At 25.8% G+C, this 17,747-nt stretch overlaps 2 protein-coding genes across 3 annotated transcripts; one reads left to right on the forward strand and one right to left on the reverse strand.

Annotated features, from left to right (window-relative positions):
* Positions 1-254: 254 nt before the first annotated feature.
* On the reverse strand, positions 255-10,195 carry LOC129963773 (DDB1- and CUL4-associated factor 7). The gene is made up of 8 exons (XM_056078321.1): positions 10,015-10,195; positions 9,193-9,352; positions 7,266-7,466; positions 6,270-6,383; positions 6,012-6,144; positions 4,048-4,199; positions 2,146-2,263; positions 255-930 (listed from the first exon to the last, which is right to left on the reverse strand). The coding sequence occupies exons 2-8, from the start codon at positions 9,337-9,339 to the stop codon at positions 758-760; spliced, it is 1,038 nt and encodes a 345-aa protein (XP_055934296.1). The 5' UTR covers positions 9,340-9,352; positions 10,015-10,195; the 3' UTR covers positions 255-757.
* A 656-nt stretch (positions 10,196-10,851) lies between these two features.
* LOC129964255 (nucleoredoxin-like protein 2) lies at positions 10,852-17,680 on the forward strand. Of its 2 annotated transcripts, none has more exons than XM_056079002.1 (3): positions 10,852-11,007; positions 13,291-13,583; positions 17,171-17,680. In XM_056079002.1, the coding sequence occupies exons 2-3, from the start codon at positions 13,291-13,293 to the stop codon at positions 17,307-17,309; spliced, it is 432 nt and encodes a 143-aa protein (XP_055934977.1). In that variant the 5' UTR covers positions 10,852-11,007; the 3' UTR covers positions 17,310-17,680. The 2 variants fall into 2 exon arrangements, with proteins under 2 accessions (XP_055934977.1, XP_055934978.1); XM_056079003.1 differs by lacking the exon at positions 10,852-11,007 and adding an exon at positions 13,080-13,205.
* The last annotated feature ends 67 nt before the right edge of the window (positions 17,681-17,747 follow it).

Raw genomic sequence — 17,747 nt, forward strand, 5'->3', positions numbered from 1 at the left:
TCTGGAATTGTCCAATAAATTTTTTTATATACAACTTTTTGCATTGTGAGCAACAATATTTAATATTTTTTGTGATTAATTACTAAATAAAAAATATGTTTAGCAAATAAATTAAATTTTCAAATGAATCTTATATTTATATAGAAATGCATTTTTAATGATAAATATTAAGATTCATTGCATTTTAATAACTTCCAATATCAGACATGACAGAAGCTAGAAACAAGAAAAAAAAAAAAAAAGCTGAATTTCATAAAATTATAAATAGTGTCAAATAAATTATAGCATAAACATTATAATGTAAAATAAAAATGATTAATTGAGCATAAAATAAATAAATTTATACACAAAATGCTTGAAATAAAAATATTGGGAATTATTACATTAAAAAAAACTAAATAATCTCAAAATTGTTTCTGAAAATAAAGAAATTAAAACTTCTGTAGAAATGTGTCATGTCTGTAATTCTTATTATGTGCAAGAAATATTGGATGTTAAATTTCTAAAAACTCAGATTAATTATAAAAACACCCATCCCCAATTTCTCAATTTTATCATTTTTTAAATACGAAAACTAGCATTCTTATAAGAAGCTCAGCATGTCCTATTTATAAAATTTTTACCATAAGAAATAATATTAACTTGACCCAAAGTCCAAACAAGAGACACTTAAAAAAATTAAAACATGTTTTGCTGTCCAAGACAATTTATTTCACAAATGTCCTTATTTATTAGTTATTTCCTAATATCTTGATTCCTATACTCTTAAAATCTCTAAGCAATTATTATAACATATAGCAATCCAGTCAGGTTGTGTGCAAGCCCACTGAATTTGATTAATTTCCCCCTCAGCCGTGTATGCCAATATCGGATCTTCTATGGCCCGTGGCATTTGTTGTATGTCCCATATAAGAGCCTGATGATCATCAGCTAAAAATAAAAAATTACATTCATAACAAAAAATATTAAAATTTATCACTGCAATTTTTAAAATACATTAACTCTATAATAGTAAAGGTCAAACTTTTAATATAAAAAATAAAATTTCATTAGTTTTCCAACATGAAAGCAAATAAGCCTCCTGCAAGATTCAGAATCTTTAATAGACTTGAAATATTAATAAATATAATAAATGCCAGTAATATTTCTGCCAAAACATGAAAATTATAAACACAGAAAGGGCGAAAAAAATCTGATTTCATTTATATGTTGATTTAAACTTAAGTCCCTTTTCTGCTCGTTAAATTCTTACTTTACCTTTTTTTATTACCACCATGAAATCAATAGGGGTTTAGCTTAGAATTTTCTTATATATATTGATCACATCTTTAATTATAAAATTTATTTATCAAATATACCATCTTCCATATTTGATATATCCTTTAATAAAATTAAACAATAAATAAGTGCAACAAAAACTATTTACAATATTATCAGCACAATCCAACAAACCTCTTAAAAAAATTGCTTTAATTTCAAGCCAGAATTAAAGATAAGTTTTTTTTTGTGTGTGTATGTGTGTGTGTGTGTGTTTATTAATTTTCTATTTTAAATCAGAAATTCTTTTTTTTTTTAAAAAAAAAACGACACTATAAAAAAACACTTTTAGTAAATTAGAATAAAACCAGTTATTAACATTAGATAAAGAATCACAGACAAAATATTTTTGTAACTTTAGAAGAATAATATCATTATTATATCTGAAATATTTATATGAAAAAGAATTAAAAGCACAAAAAAAAAAAAAAAATTGACAGATAATGAAAGATTAATATGCAATGAAAATATTTATATAAGTCCATTTAATTTAATTGAGGCATATATTACTATTATCGTTGAAGAAACATAAGCCTATTCTGTAGTTGTCTTCTGTAAAAATCTAATCAGAGTAGATTCCATCTGTTTAGAATAGTAGATTTACAAGCAACAGATCTTAAGTTGAATAAAGTTTCAAACTCAAAAACCTTTGGAGCAACAGCCAAGATCTTAACAGCAACTCTTTATTTTCAAAAGTATATACTGCAATGCATATTGACTATATATGACTAAACATTACACTTTCAGAAAAATAAAACTTTTTTTGTAAACAAAAATAGCAACATTTTTTAAGCACTATTTTAATTATATATTTAATGAAAAACTTACCAGCCGTACAAATGTGACATGAGGAATGAGGTGCCCAAGCAATACCATTAACACAAGCCCGATGATTATTTAATCGAGCAACTGGAGCACATGGCGATCTTACATCCAGAATGATAACCTGGAGCAAAAGTTTGTTCATAAAAAATTAATTTTTAATGATGCATTATCATTTTTTTATGTTTATGTCCAATAAAAAAAAGATTAAAACCCATTTCATATAACTACAATCTCTAATCAATAAAAGCATTATATATCATATTCTAAGATCTCAAAATCTTCATTGCTTATAATATGAAAACTATTTCGAAGAATCAACAAACAGCAAATAAAGTCAAATCTGCAGCTTTTTTTTTCCTTTAAAAAGATCTTAACACAAAGATACAAGTTGGATTCATCTATTTTTTACAAAAATTTGGCTTTTTAGATCAACATATATCGAATTTTTCTGAGGCAATTTCAGTCTACAATCATTATATAATATACTGATATATTCAGCATTGCTCAAAATTAAAATCTTTTCATCTAAAATCTTTTTAAGATAAAAACTACTTTTGTGCAAAATCCTTTTATCATCTAAAATCTTTATTATCTGCTTTTAATTAATAGAATTTGAATGACTATCAAAGCAGCTGATTTTTAAGCCAATAGTTTCTCCATAAATTATTAATATTTACTATATTAGTACTACAAATTTTGTTCACAAATAATGAAGTATAAGAATGGTTGTCTTAATTTTAACAATTAACCAAAGCTTAGTACTATAAAATATGGAAATTGCTTTAAAACCAATAAAAACATAGTCAAATGAGAATAAAAATAAAAATTTTGTCAATTTCTAATTAATTTTTGTATGAAAAGTTGACAACATTCTTTCTCATGTCTTATATAAATAATGAGTGTGAAAAATTTGTTCGAGCTAGTTGTTCAGGAGAATATGTGGAACATTATATATATATATATATATATATATATATATATATCCACAATGTTTTTCATTTAAATTAAGATTAATAATGAAAAGCAATTTGACAGTAAAACATTTGAGAGAACAGAAACTGTTTAATTTTGATTAAAAACTTCACATAGAATATATATCTAAAAATATGAAAACAAGATGCCAGTAAAAAAAAAAAAAATTACTTTTATATATCATTTATTTAAGTCTGATCCTTTTCTTGTGATTTATATTATATATATAAGTTATTCCAATTTTTCATATAAATTTATTGAGAAAAAATATCTGCAGTTCTGCAGCTAAGGTTTTTGTAAAACACAAATTCAAAAAACAAGAATTTGCAAAAGACACTGTCTGTGTACTGTTCAAAAATGCTATGTCAAAAGAAAAATATACAACAGCATTCTTTTTGTTTTAAAACCATATTTCTGAACGAGAGGGGCGGGGGGAAATCACCCATATGAATGTCTGCAATATATCTATACATAAATTTTCTTACATTGATTTTGCTATTTTTAGACTTAATAATATAAAAGCTCTTTTTTAAAAGCATAATCAGCACCATTCTTTTTTTCATACTTAATCAAACAGCTAAGTATAAGCTTGTGTTACTTTTATTATTCCAATAGCTAATATTATTCTCAGTAATAATAAACTCAGTAACAAAAATAAATAAATAAACAGCATACTATTGCAGATTAGAAGAGAGTTCATTGGAGTTTGTGTGTGTGTGTTTTTAATTGCTTCATCAACACCTAAAGTCATCAGGCCTTAAGAACAATCTAAAGTATTTAAAATTCTGTCCAAAAGTAAAAATTATTTTAAAGGGAGAAAAAAAAAAAAATCAAAGATTGCCATTTCAGAGCAATGTAGGTGTAAAAATAAAACATTGTTAGACCATGAATTTTGATACAGTAATGTAAGAAAATAATAATAGTAAATTTTACCTCCGATGCATCCATTGCAAAAGTGGCTAAGTAATTAGGATCTTGCTTATTCCATGCAAGACGTAATAGAGGATGATGCTGAGGATCCTCATAAATTATAGTAGAATGTTCTAAATGTCGGAGATCAAACATTCGAACTGACCCATCAGCACCTAAAAGAAAAAGAAATTAAGGGATTTAAACTTCTAAAGAAATACATGACAGAATGATAATGTTTTAGACTTTATTCATTTTTGTATAATTTATTTTAAAATTTTCCTCTAAATTACATCACAGTGATAACATACATCTATAAAAAAGTGTATTCAATTTAGACACAACACAATTTTATAATATACAAATACATTAACTAAAACAATAAAAAGTATTGTTGCAAAATATACTTCAAATCTTTTTATTAAAATCAGTGTTTAAAATGTAATAAATATAAAAATGATATATATATTTTTTAATATTAAAAACAGCATAAAAATGGTTTTTTGTACATAAAATAAGCTTCAAAATTATCTCGAGAAATATAAAAATTTTCTTTCATTCTTTTCTTTAGTAATCAATTTATTTGAAAAATCCTTTCTTAATAAGCACCAACAACAAAATAAATACATGTCAAATTTAGTATTTATAGGTCTAGCAATTTACCCTGTTCTGTATTTTGAACAGTTCTTTCATTGTATATACTGTCATTTATAGATTAAACTAGATTAAAAACATTTTAATGCTAAAAAATTCAGTTAAAACAAAAAATGTTATCTTTTCATTCAGATTTTTTAAAAACAAAAACAATATAAAGATCTTACTCAAAAATAACAATATATATATGTAACATTATTTTGGTTCAAGCAGAGTGCAGGTTTGAAGACACAGACGACACGTTATATTTTTAATTCTCTTTAATATCCATCTCGGGAAAGCAATTTATTTACAAGCAGACGCAGTGGAGCACAAAAGCAGAAGTAAGAAAGAAGTGAAAAGGGACAAAACAAATTATCACTAGCCTTATATAACATAGGATTTCCGGCCACGTGCAGATGAAATACATATTTTGACCTCTGATAAGGGCAAAAGTATCACTTTCATTTGATACGTAGTACTGATGGCACATTATTTTTACAAAGGGATTAATTAAACCAAAAGTGGAATTGAGAATAAGAGAATATTTTACTATGGGCTAAATTAAGATAACGTTTTGGGAATTAATTTGGTTTAAATTAAGAATTTAAAATATCATCATCATCATCACCTCACCCACACACACACACACACACAAACTTTTTTAATGCCTTTCAAATATAAATTTATTTCTATAATTTTCTAGAAATGTATACTAATGAGTATAATGTATAAGTATTTTATCATTTAACAAAAATATTAATTCCAAACAATTAAAATAATCAGAAGCACTAAGTAAACTCATTAAATTAAATTTCATTAATCTTTTTTTAAATATAGCCTGCATCAAACTTTCAAAATATTATACTACTTTAATCATAACATTTAACTTATAAAAGAGAATATAAGGAATTACAAATCAATAAAAGGTATTAAAATAATCTTACATGAAATTACAAAGTAAGCAAAACTAAAATCACACTTTTTAAAGAAAAAGGCAGAATAAAGAAATTCAAGCAAATTATAAATTAGACTTTTAATTTAACGTTACATTTAATGAATAGCACGGCTAATGAAACTATGAGTTATCCATTTAAAAAGCAATCAAGAGGCATTGTATGACAAAACATGAATATTTCTTTGAAACACTTTGAAAGACTAAAATGCCCAATTTTAAAGATATTTTTTAAAACATTATATAAATAATTCTTTTTAATGAAAAAATCTGCATTTTTTTTAATGTACTGTATTAAAATATTAGTAAAATCTGATTTAAAAACACTGAAATGGAATAAAAAATTGTTTATAATTCAAAATATTTACCTTATCAAGCAACAATAAGCACTTTTACTTACCAACACTAGCAAACATATCTTTTCCACCACCAGCACGACTGAAAGCTATATCATAAACTTCCTTATCATGGGCAATCAATTGTGTTTTCACATGTCCATTTACTAAATTCACACGACCCAAAACTTGTCCAGTCTTTAACAAAAAAAGAAGAAGAAAATAAAAAAAAAAAAAAAAAATGGTTATATTGGAATGTTAATTGTTTCAAACACTTGGTAAATAATTATTTCTATAAGGAATACTTTCGAAATAAGCCTCACCTCTAATCCCCATATAGTACATGTAGTATCTATACTTGATGTTCCAAGAAGATTAGGCTCCACTTCATTCCAATCAAATGAAGTCAAAGGTGCACAGAAATCAGAATTTTTATTCTAAAATCAGAGATAAATTTATATTTAAACTAATACAAAAACATTTGATATAAGAAAAATTATTTTTTAATTTTAAATGTTGTTGCTTATTTTCTGTTCATGATCATCCATATTAAAAAGGAATATTCATTTGAAACACTGAGGTTTAAAAATAAACAAGCCCCGATTTTGGACCAAAAAAAAAAAATTATCTAGAAAAATCAGGTGAAATTTTTGAAGTCAAAATGATTTTTGTTATAAAAGTTAAATAATGAAGGAAAAGAGGGAAATAAAAATTTATCAGCCCATTATGTTTTGACCAGTACATTTCTTGCAGAAGCATTATAAAAAGTCAAAATTAGCTCACAGAAAAAATAATAAATATATAGACCAGTTTTAAATTGATGGGGGGGGGGAAGGGCTTCTAGCTTCAGAAGTTTATAAAAATGGCATGCACTGTCAATGCAAACAGGATCTTGTGTTTGCTATCAAAGACACAAGGGAAAAGTTTTTACTAGAACTTTAAAAGAACTTTCAGGATCATGACCTTCCAGCTTATTCACGATTGAAAAAAAAAAAAAAAAAAAAAAGCAGCTTTCTTGACTATTAAAGAATATTAAAACATGTTTTTATATATTCCTCCATATTTCCTTCAGGAGATAATTGCTGTAAAATCAATTTTAATCAAGCTAATATTTGTTTGTTTTTTATGCACTATAAAAGGTATTGTAAAATTATATGACAGAAATCAAACATATAAAGAAATTCCTTTAGATGAAATGAAAAGAAAGTATGCTTTCATTCAATTTAATATTGTCCTTATATTTTTTCGCTCAATGTGGATATGATTTAGGTTTTTTTTTTTTTTTTTTAACACACACCCTTTTTTAAATATATGCTTACATTATTTAATAAACATTCTAATCTTGTCTCTGCATCTCCTGCCCTCCATACTCGCAGATAATCTCCACTGGTTGCTAGAAGATCAGGACATATACCTTTGCTATCTGGAACCCACATAATTTTTGTAGTGGGGTATGGATGATCAAAGGTGCTTTTAGCTGTGAATTCCGAAGTTTCTTCATCTAGAGACACAAGTTGAACCTATTTCAACAAACAAAATTTTATGAATAAATACAGGACAAAAACTTTTGTAGTTAATATCTAAGAAACTAACTACAGGATAATTGATTAAAATAAAATTGCATAAAAATGTTCCATAAAATAAAAATTCTGTCTCAAAAATTTTTAATTAAAAAAAAAAAAGGTAGAAAACAGATTTTTAAAAAATATGTTTACAAACCTTTAGAAAGAATAAATGCCACAATAACCTATATATAATACAGCTTTTTTTTAAATCGATCTTGGTATAAATAACTAAAAGCAATAATGCAAATTTCCTTTTTAATTTAGTATAATTACAATTATTAGTTTATTTTATTTATGTTAATGAACTTATGAGTGTGTATAAATAATATATCTATAAATTGTAAAATGCTCTACTTACAATGGGAGACATATACTATTAAATTTTACAAATTGTCGTAAATTACCAAAGACCAGACAGAATAAATAGGTTTGTAGGGCAATCTTGTGTGCATACAATTATAAATAAGTTGGCTAAAAATGATAATTGCAAACAGAATTTAGATAAATCTGGAGAAATCAAAATCCTAAATCAATACCCCTCTTACTTAATATGAATATAATGAAGTAGTAAAATTGTGTATTTTTTTCCTCTACCACAGTTGAAGACAAAATGTAACTGCAAACAATTTCAATTAGGGAAAATTAATTTTTAATCAATCGTATTTCAGAAATCACACAGCTTTTGAAGGGAACATCAGGAAAAAGTAAACCACAAAAAATGTCATATTACAAAGACTTTAAAAAGAGAAAAATTAATTAAATCTTGCATAATATTTGACATTTTCAGAATCGATAGAGAAAAACTTTACTGTCTCGTAATGTAATATAAGGTCTTCTTTTATCTGTACCTCCAAAACTTTTAATGGATAAAGGTTATTTCAAAGAATAAAAATAAAAATAATAATAAAAAACTTGAAATTACAATGATGGAAATGCTAGAATACAGATAGTGATGCATAGAAAAGATAGCACAAAAAATCAAGTTTCCATGAATATGAAGACAATATAAACAATGTGAAAAGAAAAACTCAATTATAAATCAATTTTTCTTTGAATTTTGCAAACAAGAACTAAACTAAAAGTAATCAATCATAATATCAGAAGGGAAAGAGTATAAATTAGCTATAACAAGAAAAAGTATAATCAGGAAAAATACTCATCACTAAAACATAGGGTATACTTTCAGAGCCAAAAGATGAGATTTTAGTTATCAATTACAAAAGAAAGGGTAACAAGAAAATTTATAGTGGAAAAGAGAATGTTTATTTTCAAAACCAGGATTTATATCTTGCTCATATCACTGATACATGCGAGAGGTCTCTTTATTATAAAACAAGCATATTTCATCACATATAATTTTGGAGGAAAATGTTTAATTTTCTAAACTGAAAGCTATTGGTTGTGATGAAACAAGCATGATATGAAAATATTGGTAACAATAACAGTATCATTAGTCAGAATTAGGAATAGAAATAAATACTTATCAAAAACCAAATTACTATGATTAAAAGCTTTATAACAAGAAATAATTGATTTCAAACAAACTCAGAAAAGAGAATATTTATTTTAAAGGGGAATGTTTTATCTAAATAATAAAATTTCTGCAGTATATATACATAATAGTCACAGCCATAAAATTTGTATGATAATGATTTGTAAATTTTGTGATCGAAAAGAAAACCTTGTTATTGTATTCCTCAATGAAGCTTCCGAGAGCAAGTCTAAACCTCTTATCAGGACGCACACTCCAATTCATACTGTATACTGTCCATGGAGCTTCATATTTGTAGATCTCCTTTCTTTTTGGAGGAGCAGAATGAACAGCCATTATAAACAATTTGCTAAAAAAAATTAAATGAAGCTTTTTTAAAAAAATGGGTTTTCTTCATAAACATTAGGCTTTTTTTAACACTGTATCAAAATATATGATATTGAATAGATCAGTATATTCATATACATTCAAGCTTAATTTATACCACATGAGTCATCTAAAAATTTTTATTCCAAATCAATTTAATATTTAAATTTAGCACAAAATCATTTATAAAAATCAATTAACAATTTTTGGAAGAGAGTTTATATTGATTTAGGCCAATAAAAGGCCTTGACAATTTTGCTTACCAGTAGTAGAGCCATAAAAAGCCATTAGATTTAAGACATTTGATGATTTGGCACGGTAAGTAAAATATCAGTTCTTAGATTATTACCCTGGTATGATCATGAATAGTATTATTTATTATTCTAAATATGCTACGATATAATAAAGCATAATTAAGAAAAGAACAAAACAGCTATTTCATTATTATTAACGTGTATCATCTCACATTAGTATTAACACCGGCTTCAGAATTCGAATCATTCTTTATTCAATCTAATCTCATAATGAATACAATCGAAAAAATTATTCGAAAGTTAACAGACAAAACTTCCTCGGTAGACATTACACTGATATTTATGGTGAACAGAATAAAGAAAGGAAAAAATACGAAAGCTAGTTACTTACTGTGCTCACACAATTAGTAATACATCAGCACTTTGTATTTTTATGAAAATGCAAAACTAAATTAAAAATTACTTAAAACGCTGCACCTTTTTTCAGAAACACATCATCATCTCAAAAAAATATAAGAAAATTTAACGAGCAGCAAGTAAACATCAATCTACAAACAATGTCAGTTCAGAAGCTCTAAGTGTTGCCACTGCCAACATATCTATATCAGACATCATAAGTTTTCTGAGTTGATGGAAAATTGCATTTAACAATTTTCTCTCTTACCATGACAAAAAAAAAAATTCTAAACAACACAACAACAAGCGTTATATTAATATAATTTATCCTGGATAGTCATATAGTTGACAGGATTCCATCCTGTTTTATCTTCATTGGCGAATTTCAACTCAATTCATACCATAGGAAGGAAGGAAGGAATGAGGTTTGTTTTTCCGGCGTATGCTCCTGAACGGATTCTTAGCTTGTGCCGAGTTAACAAAAATCAAACTCGAATATCACAAAAGTTTTAAAATCTGCCAGAAGCCCTTCATACCATATGTTATTTATACTGCAGAAATAAAATAAAAAACCTGCTTTTGGTTCGTTCGCAGTTTCTTTTAAAAAATTTATGTTTTTTATATAGAATTTTAAAACATAAAAAACTTTCGAAAGCGAGATTTAGACTTCATTCTGCAATTCTATCAAAAATGCAGCTACTCTATTCTGCTTTTCTAATTGCATCGGGTATAGCATGATAATTAATTAACAGAACAGTGTATAAATTATTATTTTTATTATCAATAAAAACGGAAGTTCCACAGTGCTAATATGATTCTCAAATAATTTGAATTGACAACTCAACTTTTTTAAATTCTTATCTTCTCACCATAACGAAAGTTACGTAGCGAAAACATTATTTCGGCACTCCGAATAATTATTACCATACTTTGTGTTGTTTGAATAAATCTGCTGTAAAAATTTGCCGAATTTTTCCAGTCATAAAGGGTAAGAAGATGCATTTATTCGTAAATATTAAAATATTTTTTGTAAACAATTCAAGAAGTTATTTTTCATATTCGTTCTGTAGCATTCGATTTTTTTTTTATCAGTTTGTTAATTTAAAATAATTTTTTTAACCTGCTTATTAAGAAAATTGAAATAAATAATCCATAGATTTTTCTATGTGGTCGCGAGAAAATTTTTTAATTCTTTATTAATATTTTTTAAATGCTTCATGTAATGATCCCTGATATTTTTAATTAATTTCCGTACCAATACCATATAAATACTTCTAAAAATTGTTTCTCATTTATACATTTAGTTTTATTTATTATTTATTAGTAAAGATTTTATCATCACATTTATATTTTTCGTACATTTCGAAATCATTTTTTAATATACAATTAGTTATTATGAATGAATTCCAGAAGTGTTATTAAAAATTATTTATTTCAAACGTCAATAATTTTCTGATTTGAACTAACATTGAGTAAAATGTTACTTTTTGGTCAACAAAATGGATCAAATAGATAGCAAAATAAGAATTATAAAAGAATATTGTTAAAAAAAATTCATTTTACTTTTAAATTATTCTTATTTTCTGGCTCACTTTGCTGCTTTGAAAGAAAGGATAGAAATCTGTGTAATTATATAATTTGATAATTTTTTTTAATGTTTTTCCTATTTTGAACTATATGTGGTTAAATAAAGATTAAATAAACCTCCAGATAAAAAAAAATTATGTATGAAGTGAAATAAATATATAAAATGAAATGTGCAAATTGGTTTTTGAATAGATAATGTACGATTCATGCAAGTGAATATAATTAGATTTACTGCTCAGGGATTTTTGTAATCTCATTTATACCATAATATTTTCAATTAATGGTCCCTTGCCTTCTCTTTCCTGGGCTTGTAATGGTAAAAATTATGATTCTGCTTAAACAGGAAACAAGTACTTGTTTAAAATTAAAAGTCTCAATTTGAATTATTTGACACGAAACTGTAGTAATTGAAAACTATCAAATTCAATAAATCTTGTTTTTGTTATTTATATTCCTTGAAAAGTTAAAAGAAGTGTTTAGACATACTTCTTTTAAATGCCTTTACAAAGAAATTTTAAGGAATTATATAAAGACGAAAATTTAGAGGTTTTCATGTTTTCTTATCAATTTAATTTCATAAAATAATGAGAATCTTAATACCATATATATTACTATTTTATATTTAATTCTTGCTTCTGCTATCTATAAAAATGTGTGGAGAAATGAATATCTACTGAGAATAATCAACCAAAATAATCAATTAAAATATGATCATTTTTTTTGTAGAATATTTTATTTAGATTTTGATGTGTCATGTGAAAGGCAATATTTGGTAAAGCAAATTTATTATTACTATTTGTTATCTAATCTAAACTATTAATAAAAAAAGAAAAGAAATGGGTTCTTTTTTTTAAATTAATAATCTAGAAAAATATGGCAAAAAATAATAATAAATTTATTTTACCCAATACTGGCTTTTATGTGACATATACCAAAATCTACAAAATTATTAATTTTTTAATTGATAATTTTAGTATATTATATATATATATATATATATATATATATATATATATATATATATATATATATATATATATATATATATAATTAAATCAATCAAATGATCTCGTAAATAAATTTTAACCATGGTAGTGTTGTTATTTTGTGAGAATTTTTAATTCACTTATATGAGTACCAATTGTTTTCTGTAATGTATAAAATAGAAAGTACTTTTTTTTAAAAAACAAAATGAAAAATGGAGAAATAACATAAATAGACAGAAAATTGAAGACAGAGACATTATGTCCAATTGATAAGATGTTTTCATTTCTATCTCTGTAGTGTCAATATTCTGAGAAAAAGAATTAACACATCTTTATTCATTTTAAGTAGAAAGAGATAAAAGAACATGCAAGGTTATTTCTGTTACTGATAAAATTCTAATTTTTTCTTAAGTTGGAATATTGTTTTGCAGTAAAATAGCTCCTCCCTTTTAAGGTGCAGTTTCCTGTCTTCTATAATATCTGTTTCCTTTCAGTCATGTCACCATTCTATTAGTTAACTTGCTTTACATCTGTCAGTGTTATCAAACTGAAAGCTTGCTTCATTTTATGTCATTTTGTATCTTTTTCAGTTGAACAGCTGTATTTATTTAAAGTAAATATTCCCATGAGTCATTATAATTTATACTTTTTACATTTTTTGTTACTGTTATATATTTTTAATATTTTACTTTTCTTAGATGGACATCCTCGCTGGTCAAAATCTTGTTAACAAAAGCAGAAGCATTATATCTGCTGATGAAGCATTAAATGACAAGGATATTATAGCTTTCTACTTTTCTGCTCATTGGTGTCCACCTTGTAGAATGTTCACCCCAGTATTAGCAGATTTTTATGAAGAAGTCAAGGACAAGGATCTTCCATTCGAAATTGTTTTTGTATCCTCTGACAGATCTGAAGATGCCTTATTTGATTACATGAGTGAAGCACATGGGGATTGGTTAGCTGTGCCTTATGGCTCTACTGCAGTAGAGTGAGTAAATATTCCATTAATTTACAAAATTATGCAATTAAATTTGATGAATCCCACATTTTGAAAATTTGATCTAATATCCCACATTTGATACATATTACTGGATCTGCATGTCAGATATAATAATAATTTGGAATTATTGTCTATTGAAAATGATGACACCTAAATCTTTTTTTTTTTTTTTGCTACACTATTGAAATACTTGATCTTAATGGATTTAATGTACATCAGGCCCTTATGCATGTTAGATCTCAGATGAAATATGATCTCAAACTTGCAAATCTTCGGTTCTGGTGTTAATATTGTGCTGCTTTGTCTCATTAATCACATGAGATATTTTTTTCGCCGATTCTTTAAGAAATCCTTTTTTTAAGAAGTATCTGTTCAATTTCAAAGTTTGTTTTCTTAAAATCAGTTATTAAAAATTAAAATTTGTTGACCTGCAAATTTTTAAATCTAATTTGTAACTATCTATTGTGACATTTTAAACACAGAATATTTTTAGCATAATTATTCCTTTTAATATTAAAGAGATAAATTTAGTACTCTTTTGTTAGTCTAATAGAAGCTGCTTCATGAGCACTGACATTTCTGTGGTTGACAAATTAGCTGTCAAAAAAATGACAAAAGTGCAGCTGTTACATATTTCAAAACAGAAGGTTACTGTAATTGCTGCTTCTACCAATTGATATCAGATTGTGGCTGATAAGCATCAAAAGTTCATAAATGAGACACATATAAATATTCATTTTGAAAAATAGTAACAAGCATTGTCATTATAATACTTAAAGCATTGCCCTTCACCTTCAGGCCTGAATGTATATATATTTGAATACCATATATTGTGCATATTTCAGATCCACACATGTAAGATAAATTTGAATACTTTACCAGTTACCATCGTATATGCTGAACGATCCTTTTCAAGAGTAGGGGGAAAGAAAAAAAAATGTTATCTACTAATATCCAAAAACAATTTACTTTCTTAAAATTATCAAAAAATTGTTATAAATTCTATGAAACAGTTATTTTCATTATTTATTAAATTTTTATTTTTTATATTGAAATGTGTATACAGTAAAACCTCATTAAGTCGTCAATCAGGGAACCAAACATTTTCAACAACTTAAATGGAGTAGAAATTTTTCTTTGGAGGGGGGGGGGGAACAAAAAACATTGAAATATTTTTATGAATTGCTGTAGGGTATGATGACAAAAACAAGGCTGTTGTTCTTTTTCCAGGGTTTCGACTGTTTATTTTTTGTTTGGTGGGGATTTGATCCATATTTTTGGCATCGCTGTTTTCATTTGAACCATTTTTTTTAACAAAAATTTAGATGTCAAAGCTTTTATAATCATGTGTGAGCAGATTGCAATGCCATTACCAAAGTCGACAAACACATTAAAATCATAGATGTTAACCCTTTATTAGTTGTGAATTTGTAGCAAAGTCTCGAATGGTTCTGGGTTGATGAAATCTTCTCTGAGGATTTCGTCTGATTCTGTGTTTGCTATGAACCTTGCATGTCAGAAATAATTCAAAACAGTTTATGATGAAATGAACTTCTGTGTGCATAGTTAATCACATCTAGAACTAAAACTTTTAATTTTAACTAACTTGATTGGAAAGACAACACAATGGCATGCAAAATGGAGAAGAAAAATACTTATATCCATTTTTGTGGGTGATAAATTATTTAGAGTAGAATTAAATTTTTGACAGATAAGAGAGGATTATTTTACATTATTGTATATAAGACCTTGTTGCGACCAAAGATAAATGACAACATAAAGGAAGTGAGTTTATCTGATTGATGTCTTATTGAGGTTTCACTGTATTATAAAAATAATTAAAATGCATTTCTTATACCCGTATTACACTAAATTGTGCAATAAAAAGTAGCAAAATGCAAGAAATTATTTTATTTTACAAAATTTGTTTAAGACCTCACAAATCAATTTTGCATCAGTATGTCTTGTTTAAACCAGTTCGAACAACATAAGTAGTGGTGCAAGTTGGAGGGAAGAAAGTTTTATAGGAAATCATTTATAAATATAAAAAATTTGGAGGTACCAACAAAAGTGTGATAAATAATGAAAGAATACCTAAAGATATGAATGCAAACAGAAAATGTGTGTGTGTGTGGGGGGGGGGGATAATATTGTAGTTGATGCAAGTCTTTTTTATATATATTAACAGAAATTATTTGTAAATGGAAATAAAATAGATTTGAGGGTCACTTTATGTTTTTAATATAAATTGTTGTGTAGACAAATAACTTTTTCAAGATATGTTTATTTTTTGATGTCTTGTATTTCTGTTATAATCTTTCCCTTTTAAATTATGCTTTCAAATTTTTAAAAATATAGCCAGATATATTTGTGATGATTAACATTTGTTCATTTAGAAGAACATGTTGAAACTTTTTAATATATTTCCCTGTAAATTTCAAAGAAATGTGATTTTACCTTACTAAGGAAATATTTCAGGAATTCTATCTAGCAAACTCATGCATATATATAGGTTTTATCCATTTTATGTCACTTTTATTACTTACAATTTAGGGTTTTATAATTTAGGATGTCATTTTTAGATGATATAGTTTATATCATATAGATATTTCTTTTATTTAATCAATTTTTACTATGCAAGATAATTTTTTAACATTGCTAATAAATACTAAAGCAAATACTATACATTGTTAATTGATATATAATTAACAATGGATCAAATGAATATTTGGTTTTATATGAAATATTCCAAAAGAATATAATATCATAAGATATCTTAGATCCAAGTAAAGTGTTTATAAAGTAACTTGAACTCTAATTAAAATACATTTTAGTTGCAGTATAATCTGAAAGTAAAGCTATAACTATTTAGTTTCCGTAATAACATTTTGCAGATAATTATTGTAAAAGTATCTTTTTTTTTTGTATTATTCTTATTTAATTCCTGTTTTACTGACAACTAAATACCTAGGATATTTATATTCTGTAACGAAATTCTCATCAAAATATACATTTTGAATAACTACTAAATGATTGATTTTTTTTTTCTGGTGTGAAGGCCAATATTGGCCAAGTTATGCAAACTCATTGCTACTACATGAAATATTAGGTATATTATTCAAACAACACAAACAGAATCGTTTCAATTATCCTTATTACAATAATACCAGATGTTGGTTCATTCTCATTTTAAGTCTGTTCTCAGCTTAGTTATACTATAGTTGGTTTGAAATACTGAATTAGACTTCATGTATGCCCCCTTCCATCTCCTCCCCCCCCCCCCAAAAAAACTATTGGGAATGAGTCACAATGAATATGGAAGAATATATATTCTTTTTTCTCTTCAAATCTGCTTTCACCAAAAGTTTTTCAAAATAGTTATATATTTTAATTTATAAATGCAATTAGTTGATTTGTTAATACTGATAATAATGTGGTGAAACTTTATTTTTTTTTTTAATGCAGTGTTCATTCAAAATATGCATACTCTGTAAATGAAAAATATATTTGTTATTGGTGATTTCTCACAATATTTTAGATATAATCTAATGTTTTTTTGTTTTTTTTTTTCGTAGTCAACTTAAAAAGAAATTCAATGTTCAAGGTATTCCAATGCTTATTGTCACTAGGAAAGATGGAACTGTTATTACAACAAATGGAAGGTCAGATGTTGAAAATAAAGGAGTCAAGGCTTTCACAGATTGGAATAAATAAAGCTTTTAAGGCATGAAATATACAAATGAATATATATAAAAGTTGAAATGGCTGGTTTATAGTTACATATTTCAAAGCAATAATTCTTTTGGATATTTAATTAGTATAATAGAAGCCAATGAGTCAAATGTGTTCATGCTGCTAAAACAATATTTTTAAGATAATGTTTTAAAGTAATTTGTAATATATTTAAATACAACCTTTACAAGGGAAATATTTTTACAGAATATCTATTGTTTGTTGGATTTCAGAGTTTTTTTTTTTTTTTTTTTTTAAGTTCAGGCGAATTATCTTGTTTGTGCAGATTATATCTGTGAATTTTGATTTAATGTTTTCTGTATTGTTATTGAATAAAAGTTTTTGTATACTGATTTTTAACTTTCAATCTCAAAACATTCCAAAAAGCTCTAAATACTGCATATTTCAATATATAAGGAA

This window comes from Argiope bruennichi, chromosome 3 (genome assembly GCF_947563725.1).
Source record: "Argiope bruennichi chromosome 3, qqArgBrue1.1, whole genome shotgun sequence".
Classification (NCBI taxonomy): domain Eukaryota; kingdom Metazoa; phylum Arthropoda; class Arachnida; order Araneae; family Araneidae; genus Argiope; species Argiope bruennichi.

Coding starts and splice junctions, on each gene's coding strand:
- LOC129963773 (XM_056078321.1), bottom strand. CDS start 9,339: ATGGCTGTTCATTCTGCTCCTCCAAAAAGAAAGGAGATCTACAAATAT. Junction 7,467..9,192: donor TTGAGGAATACAATAACAAG/GTTTTCTTTTCG, acceptor TTGTTGAAATAG/GTTCAACTTGTGTCTCTAGA. Junction 6,384..7,265: donor TAGAATGTTTATTAAATAAT/GTAAGCATATAT, acceptor CTCTGATTTTAG/AATAAAAATTCTGATTTCTG.
- LOC129964255 (XM_056079002.1), top strand. CDS start 13,291: ATGGACATCCTCGCTGGTCAAAATCTTGTTAACAAAAGCAGAAGCATT. Junction 13,584..17,170: donor TATGGCTCTACTGCAGTAGA/GTGAGTAAATAT, acceptor TTTTTTTCGTAG/TCAACTTAAAAAGAAATTCA.